The sequence below is a fragment of the Jaculus jaculus genome, chromosome X (assembly GCF_020740685.1).
Source record: "Jaculus jaculus isolate mJacJac1 chromosome X, mJacJac1.mat.Y.cur, whole genome shotgun sequence".
NCBI classification, from domain to species: domain Eukaryota; kingdom Metazoa; phylum Chordata; class Mammalia; order Rodentia; family Dipodidae; genus Jaculus; species Jaculus jaculus.
The window spans coordinates 138357218-138382430 of NC_059125.1; the positions used below are offsets into that span (position 1 = coordinate 138357218).

General features: G+C 35.7%; 1 protein-coding gene across 6 annotated transcripts in view; it reads right to left on the reverse strand.

Annotated features, from left to right (window-relative positions):
* Positions 1–25213, reverse strand: part of Atp11c (ATPase phospholipid transporting 11C) — a 219714-nt gene that overhangs the window by 64709 nt on the left and 129792 nt on the right. For all 6 annotated transcript variants that reach the window (XM_045140441.1, XM_045140444.1, XM_045140442.1 and 3 more), the window contains 13 exons: positions 24689–24739; positions 23748–23812; positions 23336–23417; positions 22276–22426; positions 21318–21515; positions 15272–15433; positions 13374–13525; positions 12698–12769; positions 10509–10582; positions 8521–8624; positions 7929–8110; positions 5557–5820; positions 343–517 (listed from right to left, as the gene is read on the reverse strand). In XM_045140441.1, coding sequence (XP_044996376.1) covers positions 343–517; positions 5557–5820; positions 7929–8110; positions 8521–8624; positions 10509–10582; positions 12698–12769; positions 13374–13525; positions 15272–15433; positions 21318–21515; positions 22276–22426; positions 23336–23417; positions 23748–23812; positions 24689–24739 — 1732 coding nt within the window. The remainder of the gene's footprint in view (positions 1–342; positions 518–5556; positions 5821–7928; positions 8111–8520; positions 8625–10508; positions 10583–12697; positions 12770–13373; positions 13526–15271; positions 15434–21317; positions 21516–22275; positions 22427–23335; positions 23418–23747; positions 23813–24688; positions 24740–25213) is intronic.

Genomic DNA, 25213 nt, shown 5'->3' on the forward strand with positions numbered 1-25213 from the left:
TATTAACTACAGTGGAGAAATGAAGAGAATGAAGATAGCACAAGGGATCAGGTCAGGATTATCTGTAAGCAAACTAATAAGTAGAGCAACAAGAACAGAAAGAACAGAATACATGGGGAGCAAAGAATAGTGAACAGAAGCAGTAGGCATCAAGCACTCAGTATAGAGAAGCCTAGAAGGGGAGGAACTGGGTAGCGAGCTTGAGGGTAAAATTAGATATAACAGTTTTAAATTAATTTTTGAGAATATTCCTGAGTTGTTCGCAAAGAAGAAAAATACAGGGAAGAAGAAATTAATTGTGTTCAGAAGGACCCAGAATGGAACATTAATATTTACAGTTACCTGGGCTTTCTGTAATGGTGCCATCCGGCAGCAGAGCACCGCAGTACATTTCATACATATTTGTAGAAAAATGCTTTTATAGTTGTTGGAACTAGAATCTTGACTAGAATTTAGTATGAGTGACAATGTAGAGCCATCGATGATTAATCCATATTCCTGATGCTCTGTCCATGCTCTGAAAAAGATTTTTAAAATGTTGCATTTGAATTTATTACACATTTGAAATTACAATAATGATTTCTTTGTTGGTTTTGAGATAGGGTGTCACATAGCCCAGGATGACCAGGAAATATATATGGAGGTGACAATGATCTTGAATTATTGATCCTCCTGCCTTCACCTCCTAAGAGCTAGGATTATAGGTCTGCTTGGCCACATTCCACATGTACTTGATATTTTTAAAATCACATAAGATGAGGTAAGTCATCAATCCGGTTTCCTAGCCTATTCATCCAAAGAATCACCTGCTTCTTATAAGTGCACACAGTGATTTTTGGTTACATCATTTGAAACTTAAGCTGCCTATAAATTCTGAAAAGTATAAAAATAAAGCTTGCATAGTTATAGTGTATGTAAAAAATTCAAGGTGCAGTTTTGGAGTTACAGATATATTAGGCAAATAAGTATGAAATGATGCTAATTATGAGACAAATTATCAGTTAATCTGAAACTCTTTAAGGGCACAAAGAAAAGATTAAATGATTCAGAACAGACAATTTTTATATCTTTTCCAGAGTCAAAACTTACTCATAGGACATGGTTCTTCCAATATATGTTGCTTATTAAAAGGTACCATATAGTAATGACATTTATTCATTAAATAAGTATCATATTATTTTAGCATAGTGGTTCTCAATCCTCACCTTCCCACTAGAATCATTTGGATGGCTTGATCACTCCTGGGTTCCATCCCCAGACCAATTAAATCAGAAAATGCTGGTCAGGGTTTGGTTATATGTCAGTATATTTTAAAGACTTCCTAGGTTGTTCTCAGGTAGCCAGGACTAAGAGGTATTAGATGCTAGGGAAACAAATGCAATGGGAGATGGAGGCAGAAGTTCAAGGCCAGCCTCAGCTACAATAAGACTTTACCTCAAAAACAAATGATAAAAACAAACAAAAAACCAAAATAGATAAGGACAAAAAAGGATAAAGTAACAAGGCACCAAGTTGTTTTTTCTAATTGAAAGAAAACATACAACAGTAAACATTAAATCAGTAAACTTTTTGTTGCAATGATGGGAAAAAACAGCATTCATTCAACTTTTGCTAAAGAATTGAGTGTCCTTTGAGAATCATTTTAGTGAAAACGTTAGACACAACTAAGATTTCAAAGATATATATTTAGTTGTCTAATGTAATGCTATACAAAGTTAAATGTACAAAGGAATTACCTGGGTATGGTATTAAAATTCAGATTTTAATTTAGTAAATCTTGGTAATATTTGAAATTTTGAATTTTTATCAAGCTGCCCTGTAGTAAGAGATGCCATTCTATGCTGTAAACTTTTCAGTAGTGAAAGCCTAATATACCTCATCATTCCTTCATTCTACATTTCCTTGGTTATACTTTTTGCATCATAATATTTTATATTTATTCATACTTTGATTCATAACTTTTGTGAGCATATTTTATTTACTCAATAGTCATAAATAACATGTTCTCTCTTATTTATTCAGTTTACTTAAGGGGCAGATAATAATTAAGCATCTCAATAATAAAGAAATATTTATAAATACCAGCTAAAATCAGGCCATATGGTAGAACACAGATGATGGTGATGATGATTATTATTGGGGGGGGGGACTGGAAGCTCAGTAGTAGAGGGTTTGCCTAATAGCTACAAGTTCCAGGTTTGAATTCTCATCATTGTAAAAATAAATATAAAGAAATACTGCTGGGCATGGTGGCAAACGCCTTTAATCCCAGCACTCGGGAGGCAGAGGTAGGAGGATCGCCATGAGTTCGAGGCCACCCTGAGAATACAGAGTGAATTCCAGGTCAGCCTGAGCTAGAGTGAAACCCTACCTCAAAAAAAAAAAAAAAAAAAAAAGAAAAAAGAAAAAAGAAATACTGAGGGGCTAGGCATATAGCTCGGTGGTTAAAGATGCTTGCTTTCAAAGCCTTATGGCCTGGGTTTGATTCCACAATACCCATGTAAAGCTGGATAAAAAAGTGGCACATGCATCTGGAGTTCGCCTACAGTGGTAAGAGGCCCTGGAGTGCCCATTCTCTATCTCCTTTTCTCTATCTCTTGCTCTCGAGTGAATGAATGAATAAATAAATAAATATTTAAAAAAATAATTCTGGAGTAATCTCCCATTGGAGAACAGAAAATTTGGGATGACAGAAGCATTTATCAGAGACTATATACAATCCAACAAGATAATAAATAGTTAACATTCTTACAGGGGACAATAAATCCTTACAGGAAAGAATAATAATCAATTCTTTGTGAGGTTAGATAATTAAGAGTCAGATTAAAATGAGGAAGCAATACATGAAGGGACAAAATGTATGTTAGGTATACTGGGAAAGCAAGTTCATGTTACTTAGGTGTTTGGTGTGACCTGAATCTATGGTTAATGAAGAAACAGTACAGGTTTCAGGGTAAAGTTAAGATATGGACAGTGCTTTAGCTTAAAAGTCCATTTATCTGGCAGAGGAGCTTATGGTTGGAGACATGAGTTGTTAGGCCTATAACATGAAATGCTTGTGGTAATATGAATTGAAGAACAGTTAAAGCTTGAGGGTTAATGTGAGCTGAAAGGGAGCAAGGAGCAGAAGCTGGCAAAGGTGATTCTGGAACTGAAGTCAATTAACTTGGGGAAAAACTGATTAAACATGTAATCAGAAAAAGAGGGTGATCTGAGATGGTGAAGGTGAGTTGTTTTCTATAATGGTTGGCTTTTACATAAGTGCCACAGAGCTGCTGAATGGACCTGTGAATGGAAATGTTTCCTTCCAAAATGCACCTATTAAAGCCCTATCCTGGTTTTGAATGCATTTGAAAATGGAGCTTTTGAGAGGTGGCCAATTTTATATAATGTCATGATGATAGGACCTTCGTGGTAGGTTTTGTATATTTGTACCTGCCATGAACACAATTATGCTCTCAAAATTATGAAGCCCACCTACAAATGTTATTAGGACATAAAGTCTTTGGAAGTTAATTATGTTCAAATAAATTCATGAAGGTGGGGCTCACCTGTTAGGAATACAACTTCATCTGAAGAAGAGAAATCAGAGGAAAACTAATTATCAGACCCCAACCATTCTGGCTCTCTGATTTACTTTTAACCACCAGAACTATTGAGAAATAAGCCTAATGTTTAAGCCACTGTCACCCAGTCTGTGGTATCATTATGACAGCCCAAGCAAACTATGGTAAATGCACAAATATAATGTATATAGTTTGAACTGCATGTATATGTAATATCTGACTAAAGAAAACTTTCTCATACATGATTAGTAAGAACATGTATATTCTCATTGATGCCAAGTACTAGAAGAACAGCAGCTGTTTCGGTGTTTAAACGTTAGAAATGAGATCAGAGATATGACTTTGCTGTTAAAAGAATGGGCTCTGGAATTGGACAGACTTGCTCAATCCCTTACTAGCTGTATATTCTTGAAAAGTGACTTCAATCTGCTGAACCTCACTTTTCCTAACTATAAAAAGCAGAAAAACAAAATTGCTTAATAGAGTTGTTAATGAAACTTAAATGAGAATATTCATACAAAGAACCTTATACTATTTCTAGAACATGAAGTGTGCTTAAAATATAAAATACTGTCTGGGGTGGTCTCTGCAATTAGTGCAAGTACATCTGGTATAACTCAAGAAAATAAATTTGACTTGCTTTATAGCCAGTGCTAATTCCAGCAATTAATTTAGACATATTTGAGCATTAGTCAATGGAAAGAATGGAAGGTATCTATCTCTGGACATTCAAGCTTTCCTTGAGACCTTTACACACCATAAAACTTTTCTATATAGCTACTTGAATGTAGAGTAAAAAGTAGCCATGATAAAAAGTGTTTGGTTCTCTTTGGAATACTGAGACACAAAAATCTATGAGAAATGGCTCTAAGGCCTAAAAGTTCTTGGAAACTGTTATAAGGGATTAGTTTAATTACATACCTAGACCCTGAACATTGAGAAATGAAGCTATTTTTAAGTTTCCTAAACAATGAAAACAGAACTACCATGCAATCCATCAATCCCATTAGTGAGTATATATGCAAGGAAAAATGAAATCAGAATGTCACAGAAATATTGGCACTGCCATGTTCACTGCACAGTTATTCTTAGGTAGCCTAGAGATGGAACTAACCTAAGTATTCATCAACTGTTGAATATCTAAAGAAAATATAATACATATACATTTTGGAATACTATTCAGCTGAAAAGAGAAGACAATGCTCTCATTTGCAACAACATACACAGATGAAAATGGAAACAGTTACATTTTGTGAAATATAACAAGTGAGTGAAATAAGCTAGGCACAGAAAGACTTCATATGTGTAATCTCAAAACTTTGATTTTAAGGAATCCAGAATAAAGGGGTGGTTACTAGAGACTGGTTGATCAATGCTAAGTATATCAGTGTTAAGTTCCAGTTAAGACATCATAAAGACATTCTGGAGTGCTATTCCACAGTAGGGGGACTATAGATAAATATAATGTACTATAGATTTCTCAATGTTAGAAAAAAGGATTTTGGGAATTTTTATGTAAATAAATGAAAATGAGACAGAAACCTTTATCTAGGACTTAAACATTACACAATATATACGTGCATGAAAGCATCACATCAACATAATAATATGTACAGTTTTATGCTCTTATTTACCTGTTAAATATAGTTTTATTTAAAAGATAAATTGAAGGCAGTAAAGTGCTTTCCTAAAAGTCATAAGGGCCTATGTTAAATTCCTAGCACTGGCACAAAAGGAAAAAAAAATTGAATTTCTTTTTTTTTCTAAGCCTTGAGTAATGCAGTTTTTCAAGTTAAAAGAAAGGAGTGAAAGGACTAAGTAATCTCAAATGGACAACTAACCAAGTCCTCTGGGAAGGTTTTAACTTACAAAAATAAAACACTGGCAAATAGAGAATAATTAACTATAGAAAATAGAGCCTTCTGTATAAGCAGTTGTTATTTATATTTGTATTAATATGTAAATATAAGAAAAGGATTCACTTTCTTACTTTTTAAGGCTTCTGGGGCCCTTAGGAAATTCATTCAGAAGCTTTTTACGATATTCTATTAATAATTCATGTAACCTATCTTCTTTCCTTTCACTTTCTTCAATGGTTTTTGTGGTCAGTTCCAAAAGCTCAGTATTGGTTTGGAAAAGGCGACAGGCATAGCACGTGGACTTGGCTGTCTCCATCTTATCCCCAGTAAGCACCCAGACTTTCAGGCCAGCTGCATGCAGAGCTTCGATGGTTTCTGCAGCTTGATCTTGTAGCCTACAAGGAAATTTGGTTAACCTCTAAAATTTCTGACAGAAGAAAGCTAGTTAAAGAGCATTTTTGCAACACAGCAATTCTAGTATCCTGACATTTTATCACAGTTGGTTTTCTTTACATCCTTTTCTCTTTTGGAGAGTGTAATCTGTCCAAGATTTACATATTAATGTGAATTTCGGGCTGGGGAGATGGTTTGCAAAGCCTGATGGCCCAGGTTTGCTACCCCAATACCCACGAAGTGTCAGAAAGTAGTACATGAACCTGGAGTCCATTTGCAATGGTAACAGGTCCCAGAGTACCCATATACACACTCTCTTTACCTTCCTCTCTCATGTAAATAGATAAATGACTTTAAAAAAATGAAGTGAATTTCAAGTAAGTTCAATGTATCTTTGAGTTTCAGTGTACATATGTGTGGAAGTCAGAGGTCAATATTGGGTGTCTTCCTGACTTTCCACCTTATTTTTTGAAACAAATTCTTTTTTTTTTTTAAATATTTTTTTTTCATTTTTTATTTATTTATTTGAGGGTGACAGACACAGAGAGAAAGACAGATAGAGGGAGAGAGAGAGGATGGGCGCGCCAGGGCTTCCAGCCACTGCAAACGAACTCCAGACGCGTGCACCCCCTTGTGCATCTGGCTAACGTGGGACCTGGGGAACCGAGCCTCAAACTGAGGTCCTTAGGCTTCACAGGCAAGTGCTTAACCGCTAAGCCATCTCTCCAGCCCTGAAACAAATTCTTTCAATGAACTTTAGTTCACTGATTGGGCAAGGCAAGCTAGCCAGCAAGCCCCAGGGGTCCTCCTGTGACCAGCTCACCAGCACTGGAATGAAAGGTGTCCACCACATTCCCGACATTTCATTATTTGAGTGTTGTGTATCCAAAATCAGGTCCTTATACTTGAATGGTAATCATTTGCCCCAACGAGCCATATTCTCAGCCCTTCAAGATATCCCCTGATATAACTGATATACAGTGGAAGAAATGAGAATATATCTATAAGCTAAGATGTTAAAAAATGCATCAAATTTTTGTGCTTTCTCTTTAGCATATTTCATTATATGTTACATCATACCATACACATTTTAATATGATTCAAAATGAAAACAGCCAAACACATTTTCATCAGATACTGGCGGAATCAGAAAATCCTTACCCTTGAGTAATGTTTAAGAACAGGAAAGCTAGTCATCTTCAATGAAAATTTAAGAATAGGTAGGAAGGTAAAGGATAGCAGAATATGTTCTGGCCCCAGAGATAAGAAAGTCATAGAGGCAGTAAATATGAACAAAGTATGTAAAGCACGTATAAAAATGTCATGAAGAAATCCTTTAGTTTGTGTAACTGACATGATTTAATTAAAATTTTAATACCTTCAAATAGGTGAATATGTAACTTTGTCTCTTACTTGAAACTTTTAAAAAACATCTAAAATTTTTAAAATCTAAAATTATTATTATTTCAGGAATATCAAAGACAGAGTCCTACAATCACATCTGGCAGAACTCAGCCTGTATATTTAAAGTATATAACAGTAAAGTATGTAAAATACCTTATTAAAGCAGGCTAGGTTAAGCTCTTATACTGTTCCCTCTACCCTGAATTTCTTCTCTGCTCATGTCTGTCAAAATCATATTCAATCTTTCAGGCACCAGATCAAATGATGGTTCTACCATTTTCTATATATTGAAAGACTATTTCATAAAGGTTCACATAAATAAAAGGATGGCTTGGTAAAAATATTCAATGGACATTACTGATGTTGGGTTTATTCTAAATTAATGTATTTAACCTAATAACTATTCTTGGGCTGGGGTATGGCATAGTAGTACAGCATGTGTCTAGCATGCATAAGACCCTAAGTTCAAGTCCCAGTACCACATGAAAAGAGAGGGGTGAGGGGGTGGAAAGGAAAGAGAAACATTCTAACAGTTCTAAATCTGATATGTTTTCCATACTTGGCAAAATAAATGCAGCTTTATGGCCATTTAGACAACAAATCTCAGTAAGAAATTTCAGAACATGTGAGTAAATTACTAATATGAGGCAGATATTACCACAAATGAGTGGTTATGGAAATAGCAAGAGTATCATTTTCTAGTTACTTGTCTTCCACTGCAGTAGCTCCAATTAAATTCATGTTTGTCTCAATATCATCAAAAACCTTCTCCATTTTTTCTTCTCTGTCTTGTAAGGCCATTTTTGCCTCTAGTAGCTGTATATTAATTCTTTCAAAATCATCTGGAGTAATTTCTTTGAAGGCTACACAGAGTGTCCGGTACCCATCCTGGAAGCAAAGAAGGTCTATAGTTATCCCAATGATAGTGGAAAAATGTCACTTTAAAATGTATTTGCTTTACCCATAGGTCCAAGATTGAAATTCTGACACATTTAATTTTTTTTAAATGAAAAGTTTGCAACTGAAAACATAACATTCAACTAGGCTGGAAATAACAAAAAATAGCTACTAGCAGAGATTCTTGAAAAATCTTCAGCATATTAATTCTCACTACATTGTTACAGGATAATGATTTGCATTAAGAGAAAAAAAAGTAGTATAACTATATGCAAATACAAAAAAATAATACCATAAAATAAATATGTTAAAAGCCATTTAAGTATACATTTAAATAACATAAACATAGTCATCGCTAACATTTCTCCATTCATTCCTTGAGGAGAGGGGTATAAACTCACCATTGCATTACGTTCCACATGGGCTTTAGTTAACTCAATTTCATGGTTTTGCACCCTAGGAAAAACTGATGAATCTGCTCCTTTACAAAAAAGAAGTATGTCTCCTGAAGTAAAGAATCAGAGTACTTAATTTAGAATTTGAAGACTGGTATGAGATTTTTAACAAGAGAGAACTGTTCAGATGGCCCCTTTCATTCAGTCACTGTGCATTCTAAGCCTGCATTGCAATGCTCAACCAAATGGCATGAGATGTCTAGAGCTTTAGTCTGTCAGAGGGGCATTCATTACCTCATCAGACCATTATGAACACAGTACCTTCTGCACTACTGTTATATCTCCTCACCGTGAATCAGAGAAGACTAGGCTTGTGCTAAGGAGATACATCTAAATTCCTTTTAAAAATGTAGCCAGTGGGCTGGAGAGATGGCTTAGTGGTTAAGCACTTGCCTGTGAAGCCTAAGGACTCGGTTCGAGGCTCGGTTCCCCAGGTCCCACGTTAGCCAGATGCACAAGGGGGCGCACGCATCTGGAGTTCGTTTGCAGAGGCTGGCAGCCCTGGCATGCCCATTCTCTCTCTCTCCCTCTATCTGTCTTTCTCTCTGTGTCTGTCGCTCTCAAATAAATAAATAAAAAACTTTAAAAAAATGTAGCCAGTAATGGCCTAATATACATATGACATACACGCATATATCAAGAGCCAAATCAAAGCTCTAACAACTTCAATTTAGTTTGATTAAACTACTACAAATTAGTTTTTCATACACTGGTTTGATGGGTTTTACTGGAAACCTGAAAATATCTTTGGAGAATGTTTGTACAAGTGCAGCTTTAGATCATTTCATGCATAGTTGGACACTGAAGGATACTTTATCCTTATAAGGCAAAGGGGTGAGTTTAACAACAACAGCAACAGCAACAACAACAAAAAAGCATAGCTCTTATTTCATGACCTTTGTAGAGCATATATCCAGACATTTCATCAGTTCCAGTAAAACATATATATGTAGATATACACATATAGAAGTATGAGTACTTAAATTTTGAATGGTAGTCTCATTTTCTCTCATCCAAAATGTTTTTAAAATCATAAACAAATATCATGGTCATATGTTGAAGTCAATTTCATGATGTCACAGTCATGTCATAAAATATGAATACAATGGACTATACTTCCTCCAAGGATTGTGAGCATCTTCTCATTCTCTCATATTAAATAACATGGGAAACATTTTGATGCTAAAATAAGTAAAGGATATGTAAAAAATAAACCTCCTGTGCTAAAGAAACAAACATGGAAGCATATGTTTCCTTATGGGTCTGTCAGAATATGAATAGAAGGCAAAACACCATGGTGCCTCCTCAAAAACATAGGGAAGCCTGGGGAAGATAGTGCTGGTTTCTTCTCAAAGGGAAAGCTTTACTCTGTCAGAGTCCTAGGCTCTGGAATACAGCTAGAATAACCTTTTCCAGCTTAATCATCTTGATTTCAATTGCTTCCAGGGAGTTTGAAGCAGTAGATTAACTAGGAAGGTCAGAAAAAGATAATCAGCAACTTCCTATACTTCAGGCTTCTGCTGCTGGTAATTCCAGACTATTTAGTGATAATGAGCTGATGTCTTGGTAAAATTACTATATTTTAAACTTACTGGTGGTAATGAGTAACCATAGTTATTCACATACTCAGAAAATAATAGTTGAGCATTAGTTATTCACAATTGAGTCATGTGATTCATACAACTCACCCCTTTGAGCTTTTGTTTGACTAGCTGGTATAGACTTAAGACTGTTATCAAGGGTTCTCCCATTGACAATTAGAAAAACTGAAGATATATCCTCAAATAAAAACCTGAAGATATATAGGAATGCTAAGGCTTTGAGAAACTATTTAATCCTATACTACTACATAAAATGTTTCTTTCCTGAAACAGCTGATCAATAAACAATTCTTACAAATAGAAAGGGAGAAGTCAAGTTTTTAAGATGCATACCTCCTTGAGTCTTCACAATTACACTCATACGTCGGCGAACAGAATCAAAATTTAAGGTATGGAGAAGTTCATACCTTTAGGAGCAGAGAAATGAAAAAGAGTGAAACACCTAAACCACACTGAAAAAAAAACACATCAGAAAAAATTTAAAAGATATTTAAACATCTGAAACATAGCTGTCCTCATTGGATTTGGATAAAGGTTTTGTACACAAGCAGTACTTTCACTTTTCCTGGGATTTCTCTACATGTAGAGACTGCTACTACTACAGGAAAGACATATTGGGTTAAAGTATTTTTTTATCTTTTCACCAAGGAATGGAAAACAAAGAACTGGTTCACCAAGCCACTTCTGGAGGGATCTAATAAGACTCTTATTTTTGCTGTGCCTACTAGGGGTCACACAATATGCTAGGTGTTGAGGAACTGAAATAATCTTCCTCAGACTCTCCTTTCAAAAGGCTTACCATATAAGGGATACAAATGGTAATAAGATAACTACATTCCTAGTGCATCGAATTTTTAAAAAAAAATAAAGGACTTGCAACAAAGTTCAGAACACAAAATGCCATATGAATGGAGTTTTACTGGAAGAAGTTGTGCCTGAGCTGGCTTCTTTAATAACATAATCAAGAAAGAGGGCCATGGCTTTTCAAGTACATGACAACATATGATTCATGAGAGAATAAATTTGCAATGCCTGGAAAACTCTTAGATAGGAAAATTAAAGGAATGAAGCAAGAAAGGTAAGCAGGAGCTGGAAACTGAGAACTCTGGGGCTATTTCAGAAAGTTGGAATTTTACCCTAAAACTAATAGGTAGTCAGTGAAGGGTTTAAAGAGAGGAATGATATTATGAGATGACTCACACTTGTGGATAGATGGCTGAACTATCAGATGAAATGACACAGAAGAGTTAATAGAGATTAGAAAAAGTGTGGGGTAATATATTTGAAAGAATGAAGAATCTTAGATGCATAAATTTAAGATAAAAATAGTTACAGTATATCTGGGTTCTTGTTGATATGAGTGGACTAATGATTTTGGTTGGCGGAGAGGCTGTGTGCAAGATATTTATGTCACATTTTCTTTAGTGTTGCTCTAAAACTATACTCTTCTGGACTAGCTAGAATTTGGAATGACTGTGACCCTGGATCCATGGCAGTCAAACCAAAAAGCCTTCCTCTGGGCTTCTGAGCATCCCTCCTCAAGGGCTAATATTACCCAAGTGCCTCTACATGTATTATAGGTTTATGAGATAGATCTCAGGGGAGCCTATGGGCCAGAATGAAAGTGAGGTAGGATAATTACATTTCAAGTTCAGAAGAAGTAACTCAAATTAATTATAAAGCCTATTTAAATCCAGCCATTAAACTAAGGGAGTTTTGTTCCTTGAAGTTGGCAGTAATCTAGGTAAAGCTAAGACACTGCTGCATCAGGATACTTGCCTTAAAGCTCATATATGATTAACTGAGAATAGGCCAGGCATGGTGGCACATACCATTAATCCCAGAATTTGGGAGGCAGAGGTAGGAGGATTGCCGTCAGTTTAAGGCCAACCTGAGACCACATAGTGAATTCCAGGTCAGCCTGAGCTAGAGTGAGACCCTACCTCGAAAAACCAAAAATAAATTAAAGAGAGGGAGAGAGAGAGAGAGAGAGAGAGAGAGAGAGGGATGGAGGGAGAGAGGGAGGGAGGGAGGGAGGGAGGGAGGAGGAGGAGGAGGAGGAGGAGAGGGAAGGAAGGAAGGAGGGAGGGAGAGAGAGAGAGAGAGAGAGAGAGAGACCAAATTAAAGGTATGGTGAACACCCAAAAGTTGTCATTATGGACTTGGCTTGTAATCTTAAATCATTTGGGTACTGAACAGAAACTTTCAATTATGTTCCTGATTCTTCTTACAGAGTTTGTTAGAGAAATAAAATGGTATCTAAATTTCAAAGAGTTCAGGCAGGTTCATTCGAGCTATAGGACCTAAATGTAAACAAACTGGAATTTCTATTGTAAATCCTCATTTATACCATTCTATGAAAAATAGTTTTTCCTAATCCAATTGCATTTAAATAAAACTCTGGTTTGGGAGAATTTAGTCCTACATCTATAGGTTCATTAATTACCTTTGCTTTTCTGAATCTATTTAAAATCGACTTTGAGGTTAGGAATTGGAAAACATCAAAACACAGAGCTACTTACTCCTCAATTTCTTTTCTTTGGTTCTCTATTCTTATATGTCCATTCCAATTTCCTAAAAATGTGAACCCGTACCTATAAAAAACAATAAAACAGACTTGTATATCGCTAAAGAACAATTAATTCCCCCTTTCATTAGGACTACTTATCCATGTTAACACCCCTCTTCTTTCTTGTGATCTCAATTTACAAATGCATTTCTTTTGATCAGGATGAACCGATAACAGCCAGCCACAATTGTTGTAATCAAAGCACAGAAAAAATTAATTCCAGTATTGTAGTAAAACATACTATGTGACCTTTCAGGCACCTAACCACCTTGAATCTCATGGGTACACTGAACTGTCAGTTATCAATGACATCAAAAATTCTGGGAGCACTTCAGAAATAGCATATATTATAAAGAATGGCCAGTTTTATAAAATTTGCAAAATATAGTGATTTCAATTTGTGGCTGGGATGCATAAAAATAAGGGAGCAACAATGCACCACAATTTTCTTCCTAGACTTAATTATTTAGGTATGGAATTTTTAGATTAAATTTTAAATCAAGAAATTTGGCATTTTCCTAAAGAATAGGATGTACAGGATAGAGTTAATATAGGAGATGAAGAAAAATCAAAATAATTCCTATGCTTTTGTGGCTTCATCTGTACTCAGAAGTACAAGAACTGCTTACTTTTTAGCTCCTTTGACTAAAGCTATTTCATCTGGTGAGGAGGAGATATAGGTTAATTCAGCTGATTCTGTAGTTCCATCAACAGTATCATTTATTTTAATTTCTACAGTGTGACATAAGCACAAGGCACGCAGAAAGAGCTCTTCTCGGTTCTGTGCAACAGAAGCAAAAGAAAAAGTGTGTTACATTTGCTTTTAGCACTAGGTAACTAGACCACAAAAAAGGAAAAACAAAGATAGTAATGTGAGAGAATGCTATCATCTTTAGAAAACAAAGCAAGAAAAATTTATAAGTTCCCAATACTGAAATTAGTAACTAGCACCTAACAGGATTACTGGTACTTAGCTAGCATTAGTAGGCGATAATTATACAAGTTATTATAGTGACACATATATCACCAAGGCAGTGATTTCTTCATGGCCTAACATAACATTTCATGTCTAATTCACAATCTAGCAGCTGCTCAAATGCAGGGACACTTTGGTTCACTTAATGCTTGGACAGTCCTATGACTTTAATGATTTGAAGAAACATTTTTCGATGAGCTTATATTTAAAATATATGGTTCTAGGTATGTTGCTCAGTCATCAGAGTGCTTATCTAGCATGTATGGAGTCCTGGGTTTGATCCTTAGCACCATATACAACTGAGCATTATGGTACACACCTATAATTCCAGCACCTGAGTTGCAGGCAGGAAGATCAGAAGTTCAAGAGCATCCTTAGCTACATGGTAACTTGAGGCCAGTCTGGGCTACACAAGATCCTGCCACAAAATATTATGATGCTAAGCACATAGCATCAAGTGAAAGTTTTATTAAGATGTTATATCCCATAATTCTATTTGTAAGTTCCAAGTGTTTGCAAATTCTTAAAAGGGTTAGTAAAACAAGACAGGTGAAGCCTTTATTTAAAAAAAAAAAAACCTGAGCCGGGTGTGGTGGGGCAGGCCTTTAATCCCAGCACTCGGGAGGCAGAGGTAGGAGAATCACCTCGAATTCAAGGACACCCTGGGCCAGAGTGAGACCCTACCTTGAAAAACCAAAAACTATCTTCAAAAGCCTATGTTATCCATGACAACTGGCAAGAGCACCAACAGCATTTCACTGATGAACAACTAACTGCTCATGGTTACTGATCTCCTTGTACCACCATGTTATTCTATTATGCACAGAAGGAAGACTAGTCCTCACTTCAGGCTCATTTCATCAAAAATTCCAGATCCTTAAGTACCATCTGCGGAGACTATGCAGGTTTTCAACTCAGCCTCTGTGGAGCTTTCATCATTTTGGTAGTTTCTGTGTTTGGTCCCATTAATCTGCATTCCATGAGTCTCATCTGACATTTGACTTCCTGACTCATCCTGAAGACTGATCACATTTTCTCTGAGGCATCTGACAGTATCAGAGTAGAAATAGTACAATATGATCATGGCATCAAGAGCCAAGGAACTTTTAATTTTTTTGGAGTGAAGAGTACCCATCAGTAATATAGGATCTGTTATTTCATTTATCCTCCCAAATGGCTGTTGGGTTTAGATGTTACTAAGGCAGTGGGCCGGGCCATTCACCTGAAGTCTGGCCTTGTGTTTAGAGAGCCATGAAGAAGAGAATGAATATGGGGCAAGTGTAGAAACTAACCAGTAACCTGACAGATTCCTCAACCGAGTCACAGAAGTCTGCATTCCCACAGACTGGAGATTTTGTGCTGAGTAAATCCAGTTGCTAAGAAAAAAATAAAAATCCTGAGGGTTTGGTTAATAAATGTTAGACTGATACCAAAAAAAAAACCAAAAAGCCTATATTATATACCAACTGGAATATCATTCCTATGATGCAGGGGGTAATACATGCCCTATGTAGATTAACTTCTTAGGGAAAATATTAGGAAAAATGTCACCTTATCTGCTTTGTCAAAATATGTTAAAGGTCCATCAGTCTGAGACAATCCATCAACTTCCTGAGTTGCATCTTTGTATTTGTGCCCATCTATACAACATTCAATAAATTCCATGCTATTTTCAGTGAGTGTTCCAGTCTTGTCTGTAAATACATAATCCACCTAAAAACAAGGACATAAACACTGATATGCTTCTTCAGTATGATTAGGTTTTAGTTATCTATATAGCAGTCCTGTTTTCATGCACACAGAAAATTACCTCTTCCAAAACATGCTTTTATACACTGAAATAGTATCACATCTACTCTAACGGAGAAGATTAATAGGATGGAAAATGTGACTATCCTTAAAAATATTTTATTGGTTTATTTGAAAGACAGAGGGGGGCAGAGGCAGATAGAAATTTTTTAAATTTAAAAATATTTTTATTTTATATGTTTATTTGAAAGAGAGAGAGAGAATATGGGTGTGCCAGGGCCTTTAGCCACTACAAATGAACTCCAGACATATGCACCATTCTTGTGCATCTGGCTCATGTGGGTACTGGGGAACTGAACCTAGTACTTAGGCTTCACAGGCAAGTGCCTTTTACCACTAAGCCACCTCTCCAGCCCAAAACGTGACTATTTTATTAAAAAAAAAAAACAAAAAACTAGCTCCTTTTGGATTTTCTCCTTAACTTCCAGGTCTCTGCTTTGGCAAGCCCCACTCATCTGAACCCTGGGCCTCTAACTACCTCGTGGTCTCTCTGCCCCTCCTGACTTCCACAAACATGTCAGGAGATATCTGTACTTTCTTTCTCTTTCCTTCCTTCCTTTTTTTTTTTTTTTGTTTTCTTTTTCAAGGTAGGGTCTTGCTCTAGCCCAGGCTGACCTAGAATTCACTATGTAGTCTCAGGGTGGCCTTGAACTCACAGTGATCCTGCTACCTCTGCCTCCAGAGTGCTGAGACCCTTACAGACATGCACTACTATACTGGCTCTTTCCTTCTCTTAATTTAATAAAGTCTCTTTAAATCTTAAAAAATATGCTTAGTATTTATCTTTTTAAAATATTTGATTTATATTTATATTTATATTTATATTTATTCCAGAGAGAGAAAGAGGGGGAGAGAGAGAGAATGAGCATGTCAGGGCCTCCAGCCACAGTAAACAAACTGCAGACACATGTACCACGTGGGTCATGAGGAATTGAACCAGGGTCCTCTGGCTTTGTAACGAAACACCTTTATGCTAAGCTATCTCTCCAGCTCAGTATTTATCTTATAAACAAGTACATACCCACCTGTTTCTTTTTAGAAGGTAGTACATACATAATTCAATGGAAAAATTTAATAGGAACTTAATTGGGGTATAAAAAAATAAAAGCTGATGAGTATATTTTCCCCTTCAAAAATTGAAAATGCTGCATTATATCACATAATGATCATAAGAATTATTTAATATATGTGCAGACAGAAGAAAGAGAAATGTTAACACCTATCAAGTTTGAAAATCAGTAAAGGTAAGAAATATATTTTTGTAATTAACTACACAGATAGTCCTCAAAGATGTTTCCAAATTTTAAAATAAACAGTACATTATAATGAAATATTTTCATAAATAATGAAAAATTAAGCTATTAAAAAACAAACCATTTTTGAACAGTTCCATCTTATCTCATTTTTTTTCCTATTTATAATATCTTGCTTTCAGAAACCCACAATTATATCCTCCATTTTGGCAATTTATGTTTAAATAGTTTAAATGATGGACTGACAGGAATAAACACAAGCATAAGATTAATGTTTTATTATCTACAGGAGAAAAAGATGAACTCCACCAGTAGTTGCTTTCTAATTATTTTTCCAAGCTATTCACGGTAGCAGCACTGGCACAAATATAGCATTCCAGGCTTCCGTTTTTCCCGTTAGCCAGCCAAGTTTGAATTCTTTCTTTAAATTAATCCTACTGGTATTTGTGTACTGTTTAATTTTTTCCAGTTAAATGATATTATTTGGGGCTTTTTATTCCTAATCAAAATATAAACTTACATTTTTCTATATCGGTTATCCTTAATTATTTCACATTCTGTAAACCTACATTCAGATTAGTGTTAGCACTTTCAGAATCCCTTAGGCATATGCCAAAAATTCAAAAAATATGTCAAAAAATAATTCAAAGTAAAATATGTAAGTACTTTGCCTACATGGGACAGTTGGGGCAGTGAAGATCTGCAAAAACTTAATCTCACAAGTACTGGACAGTAAACCATGAACTGGAACGTGCATCAAATGCATTGGGAGGGATTATGAGAACTCAATGTGCTGAGATATATTTTTTAGCATTTTTCATTCAGTAGGTCTGAATTGGAGCTGGATAATTTCACAGTTCTACACATTCTCAGGAAGTAGTGATGCTGTTGGTTCTATAATCACACTTGTAGAACCACTACACCAGTATAAACCGTGTACTCAGGAAATAGTGAGAGTGGAACACCTGTGATTCCTATTAAACGTATTCTCACATTTAAGGACAAAGGAACAAAAGAAGCACCTGCTGCTTGGCTCTGCCTCACAAGTAGCCTCTTCCTCTTTAATGATAGGTCTAAGCTTGAAGGAAAAAAAAAAAAAAACTCCTTTATGTCAACATGTTCAAACATTTTTGGATAGGAACCTTTCAGTAGTTATGTGCTGTGAAATACATTCTTAATCTGCCTTCCTGTTTCCTAACACAGCTCCCAACACATATATAATCTCCAGATTGACAAGAATGTCTTTCTTATGATAGTATGATTACAAGTAGATGGCTGTGTGCTCACACTCAACATGAGCAGGACAAAAATATTGGTCCTCACAAGATATTCCATTGTTTTTCTGGTAAATCTGGAAAAGGGGCAAATGGTGATATTGCCATACAATACTTGCTAAATCAGGTAATACTGTATGTAACTATACTAGTTTTCCTTCATCACCAGATAACTTCAACTAATCTACTTTCCTTCCTTTTCCCCACCCTTCCTACTTTTCATTCCTTTCCTGGATGTAGCAGACATCTTCAGGTTTGCTGAGATGAACTTCCAAACCAGGCAGTTATGAAGGAAGTAATATTTACTGAAGCTTACAGATCCATAATGGCAAAAGAAGCTGGCTCTCTCTTAAAGGACGAAGCAAAGACAGAGAGAGACAGAGAGAGACACAGAGAGACACAGAGAGAGAGTGCCACACTACACCACACCACACCACACCACACCACACCACACCACACCACACCACACCACACAGCACGCTTCAAGATCTCCAGCTAGGCACACTTTGTATATCTTTAGATTGGAATTTCAAACCCACCATCACACCTATAAGATCCACCCAGTGACACCTCCTTCAGCCAGGTAGCTGCAGATATAAACTACAAACAAATAAAACACTGAATATATTGGAGGGCATCTATTCAAACTACCACACTATAAGTGATGGATCTAGCTACTCTAGAGGCTCAAGTAAGAGGATCACAAGTTCAAGACCTGTCTGGGCTACAAAGTGAGTTCAAAGCCATTGTATGCAAATTGGTGAGACCCTATTTTAAAATGCCAAAAAAATGCAAAAGGGGATGGGAATATGACTCAGGGGTAGGGTGCTTGACTAGCATATTTGAAACCCTGGGTTCATTCTCCAGAACTGAAACCAACCGACCAACCAACCCACCACATCCAAGAACAAAACAAATAGCCCTCTAAATGCTGGAAGCATGAACGATTCATATGGAAGAAACTGCAAAAATTTTGGTGGTTTTTACTATTTCCCTCTGTGCTGGTGATGGATCCCACGACCTCATGAATTCTAAGCAAATGTTCTGCCAATGACTATATGTTATTAGACCCTTTTTCACATCTAGCAGTGAATGGAGAAATAGTGGACCAGCTTTTACCACTACCTGAGTGTTAGTGAACTGAGAGGTTCCTCCTAGACTAATATTGCTGCCCATAGTCTATACAAGCATACTGGACAGACCTAGACCTTCCAATGGTGAGAAAAATTTGAATGTAAATTCAGAGAAGAATGGATAATACTTATGGGTAAAAGAATGAATAAATTAGTTATACAATGAGGAAAATCTTATATCATTTAACACATTAAAAGAAGAATCAGAACAAGACATAGTGTTTCTTGCAGCTTAATTATAAAAGAAGTCCAAAAAGATAAATCACTATGTTTTAAAAGCTGACAAGTTTAGAAGGGAACCTGCACACTTTATGGTATCACCCGAGGAGACATTTTTAATGATGGACTGGGCTAACTTAAAAACTAAATGGGATTCTAGTATTGTCCTAGTATTATTTGAAGTTGTATATCCTATCTATGGCCATACCATCCTGAACATACTAGCTATTGTCTGAAGTTGTATATCCTGTTGATGTAAGGGACAAATTTTTGGATGGGGCAAGTCACTGGAGGAATCAAAACATAATTAAAATGTTAAAATAATTTTAAAAATGGGCTGCAGAGATGGCTCAGCAAGTAAGGTGGTTGCCAGAAAAGCCAAACAACCCAGGATCAATTAACCAAGACCCACATAAGCCAAATGCACAAGGTAGCACATAATGCTGTAGATCGTTCATAGCAGCTAAAGGCCCTGGTGCTCCAATTTCCCCCTTCCTCCTTCCCTCCCTCCCTCTCTCTCTGCCTCTTTCGTTCTCTTAAATAAACAAACAAAGAATCTTTTGAAATATTTAAAAATATAAAAATTTAATGCAGTATAAAAGGACATAACTCTCTCCTTGCAAATAAATAACTTAAAAAATGGCTGGAGAGATGGCCCAGTTGTACATGCTTACAAAGCCAGACACCCTGGGTTTGATTCCCCAGCACCTATGTAAAGCATCCTATCAAATGAAATTCGTCATGCAGAGCATTGAAGCATCACCTATAATAACTTTTGTATTACAATGTTAGTTTAAGTTAGGCTAGCTAATGCTCCCTGCCTTAGACAATAAATAGTAAAAAGAAATTCTGCACAGCTCAGTAGTAGAGCACTTGCTTAACATGTATGGAATCATAGACTCAATCCTTAGTACCAATAAAAAGAAAGCAAAAACCAAAATAGAAAAGCACCCAACAAGTCATTTTTCAGAATCACAGATTACATTACATTAGAAAATAAACACACTGGAGTTAGAAACATACTTACAGTTGGCTACACTGAAATGTGAAGCATATTGGAGAATGCATGCCTTAAAATTTTTCAAACATTTAAGTTTTTGTATGGAATAAACAACTCACCTGGTAGGTGTATATTTGATTAGAAGTATACTAAGATAATGTTAATAGAGCAACTATGGTCAATAGTACACATGTAGACAATAGCTATATTTACTACCTCTTCTATCCACAACTGATTACAATGATGAATAGTATACTACCAGTTTTAAAGCAGTAACAATATCATTCGGTGAATTATAAGATGGACTTCTGTAACTTTTTTTTTAATATTTTTTGTTCATTATTTATTTATTTATTTGAGAGTGACAGACAGAGAGAAAGACAGATAGAGGGAGAGAGAGAGAATGGGCGAGCCAGGGCTTCCAGCCACTGCAAACGAACTCCAGACGCATGTGCCCCCTTGTGCATCTGGCTAACGTGGGACCTGGGGAACCAAGCCTCGAACCGGGGTCCTTAGGCTTCACAGGCAAGCGCTTAACCGCTAAGCCATCTCTCCAGCCGCTTCTGTAACTTTTTAATTTATTGTATCATAGATATGAAAGAAATTTTTACCTTTAATATATGCCTGAATTTTATTATTATTCATTAGCACCTCTCTCTCTCTCTCTCTCTGCCTTCTCTCTACAACCTTCTTTCTCATGTGTCTGCAAGACCAGCGTCTTTTGCTGCTGAAAAGTAACTTCAGAACCAGGTGCCACTTTTGGGTCTGGCTTTACATGAGTTGTGTAGAACTGAACTCAGGTCTCCTGGCTTTGTAAGCAAGCGCCTTTAAGTACTAAGCCATCTTCCCAACCTCTCAAAAAGATACCTTTATTATATTAATTTATTTTAATAAAAAATGTGTTCTAACCTGACCAAGTTCTTCATTAAGATCTGATGTGTTAACCAAGGCTCCTTCATTAATTTCTTCATCAAAAAAGTCCTTATCCCATGAGATGAAGAAGGAACCTAAGAATTTCTGCATTTCTACTGTGACATACATGGAGACAGGAATGATAAAGTTGAAGAGAACCATAAATGATAAGAAGTCAGTGAACATTTTCAAAACCTGAAATAAAAGAAAATAGTTTATGTTAATTAGAATCATGGTTTCCTCAAATAGATATAATATAAAGAAATGACTTTCTTTTTATTTCAATGCTGAAAACACTATTCTTTTTTAATTTTTTTGTTCATTTTTATTTATTTATTTGAGAGTGACAGAGAGAGAAAGAGGCAGATAGAGAGATAGAGTGAGTGAGATTGGGTGCGCCAGGGCTTCCAGCCACTGCAAATGAACTCCAGACACGTGTGCCCCCTTGTGCATCTGGCTAACATGCGTCCTGGAGAATCAAGCCTCGAACTGGGGTCCTTAGGCTTCACAGGCAAGCGCTTAACCACTAAGCCATCTCTCCAGCCCTGAAAACACTATTCTTAATATAAACTTCCTAATGACATTATATCCTACAGTCAAAATTATCATAGTATATGAGAACATTTATGAACATCCTGAATTTTACCATTTTGTTCTTTTTGTTCTCCTTTTACCTGTAGATATGAGCATGAAACCAAAATATGTATGTAAGTATTTCACAGGTTGATATTGTATTAAAATGCTAGGAGATCATACCAATCTTTATCCAATTGTTAACTGAAGAACAAAAACCAAACTAAGTATTTTTAGAAGAAAAACTTTTAACTTTATTATGGTGTATGGCCAAAATACAACAAAAATTCGGAAGTCAAAAAAAAGTATCAGAGCAGTTTCAGTAAAGGGATAACTGATCACAGAGTTTTAGAGTTAACCATTTTCATAGAAAACAAATTACCTTCAAAGTTTCCCGTTCCTTCTGAGTCTTTTGGTTATACCAAGGTTCATCATTGTGTGGGGTACTTTGCCACACATACTTTAGAGTAGTGCATACCGCAGCTTTGGTCAGTAAGATAAATAAATACACAATCAGAAATGCATTAATAGATCTGAAAAATAAGATAGTATGTGTAATTACTCAAGACATTGACAAAATATAAATTTAATAGTTCAGTTATTTAAAGCTTCTTTAGTACATGATATATAATCATCACACAAGCATTTATGTATGAATATCAGCTAGCTCAACTGTGGAAAACTGTCAAGTGACAAAAACAGAAAAGCTGGTCCTGTGCTGTTTACTGAACACTAATGTCCCCAAAGGTACAATGTTGGCAAATCAAACATGCCTTCAGTAAGTTTCCTGTAGAGTGACAGGAAGCAGACACACACATGTACATTATAACCTACTCAAACTTTATAGAATGTACAGCTTATCTCCACGTTTTCCTGAATACTAAATGATTGGCATTGAGAGTGTGGTAGTAAATGTGAAACTTGAAACTAAGCATATATTCTCTCAGTATAATCTGAAAGGGAAGCAGAACTCCGGAGAAGGCACAAATCATGCACCAAATATCTATGTCATGATATAGACAAGCCCCTGCCAGCAGTACCTAGGTCTGGCTTAAAGATCTACCAAGTACCACTTCAGTATCTACTATAACACTGTCTTCTGTTTTGTGGAACTAACTTGCATATGTCAACTACAGAACCTGAAACAACAAAATACAATCAACTGATAGTTCATTTAGACTCTGCCATTTAGTAGCTATGTAAGCTTATGCAAGTCACTTATCATCTTGGAGACAATTCTTCATCTATAGAGAGGGGCTAACATAAATTAGCTTATAGAATTATTCAGAGAACTTAATTGATTAGAGATAACATTTTCTAGAACAAACACAAGTTCTCAAAATGGTAGATTGATGCTATTTTTTGTTATGGTTATTATTTAGAATTACTAAGGAAGTAAGTATTTCAATCAATAATGACAAAAAATCATAGCATATACTAACTTTTCAACAGCAGAACGTTTCTGAGATTTTCCCTGGTAGTTCAAAGCCATTTTGGTTTCCATTCCAGTGTAAACAGCAACTCCTAAGGAATAACAAAACAAAACAAATCGTAGGGTATAAATGAACTTATCAGCCAACCCCCTACTCATTTGGTTCTGTGAAATTATAATTCTAAAAAAGTGTGACTCTGAAGTCCTCTTTTACTAACCAAATGATATATCATTTACAGTACAATTTAATTATAAGAAGTATTTACAATATTCCTGTTAGCTTATAGTCTTATACATTTCTAACACTTAAATATAGATTTAGAATAAAGGGAAATGTCTGCCATATTCACTTTTAAATATGCACTACTTATTCACAGTGCTTCACAAAACATTTTTGATACTATGTTATTAAAATTATTCACCATATATCTTCTTAGTATTTTTTAGTGTAGCTCCTTTCAGCAAGAGATTTTCAGGTCCCAATGATCTAAATAAATAAAATTAAAAAAAGACAGTTTACCCAAACCACGTATGGCATCATCAACTCTGGGGATACAGTTTGTCCTGACACACATCTATCTCCAAAGGGTTCAGAATGTATCTATTTCTACCATCTGCTTTCTCCCCATGATAAGCAGACTGATCCCTCCCTCTGAAGTGACATGAAGGTACAGCACAGATGGAAGCACAGTGCAAGAGTAGCCAGCAACATGCAGAGGTAAAGAAACACACAGAGGGATCAAAAATTCATGAGTCAGAGAGAGTAAAGCAAGAACAAGACAGAGCTTCAGGCAGTAAGAAAGAGGATCATCGATAAAAGACTGGGGAAGCAAATGTCAAGGTGTGAACGACACAATGGCATCTTTGTAGAAGCTAAAACCAACTTTTAGGGGATCACTGGGTACCCTTAATTTCTTTAATTTTTTTTGAGAGTAATTACAAGGGTCTAGTGGAAAAGTTGTGGTAATTAACTGAATGACAGAAGAAGAAAGAAAGCATCTTTTTTTTTTTTTTGGTCAAACATGTCCCATAAACTATAGCTCTGCAGAAGTATTTCCAACCTTGTCAGTCACTAATAAAGAAAGGAAAAATAGTGCACTAACAAGAACAGATTTAGGAATATTACTCAAAGGTCTGGAGTTCTACTTTGAAACCCTACATATTACTTAAATAGTTATCTTCTATTGGGACACAGAGACTCCAGCACACAGAGACCCCCAATAACACAACATTAACAATCATAAATTTACTTATTCACCTTTATGTACCTTTCCTTAAGAAAAGGCATTTGACTATTTTAGTGTGTTTAAAAGAAAATATCCCTCTTCCAAAAAGAACAGAATAAAGGAATTAACAAACTAACCTGGCAACAGCCTCAAGAGTGTTACTATAGATATTGATTCGCCCAACAAACCTGTAAAATGAACATAATAACAGCCAGGTAAAATCCAAAGATCTTTAGTATAGTAATGAATCAAATAACAAATAATGGACAAGATAAAACTCTGAATGATATCCAAAAGTCTATGGTTCCTAGGAAAAATATATTGAAACGAAGTAGACATTTTAATCTAATTTTTAAAATAACATTCTTACTCATAAGAATATAATCAAAGACTCTAAATTAACTTTCAAGTACTACTTAATATTTTTACATGCACATAACACCCTCTCTATTTTATGCATTTATAAAATAATGCAGTGTCTACTTTCTATTTATATTTTAGAAGAATGGTTTCTCATACTAAAATATAATTTTTAAAACCATTAGTTCAGTAATGCTTTCACTTGAGTATGCATACAAATCACTGGAGGGTGTTTTCAAAAAAAAAAAAAGACTTTTGGTTCAATTCTTGAAGTTCTGATTCAGGTTTCCAAGTGATACAAA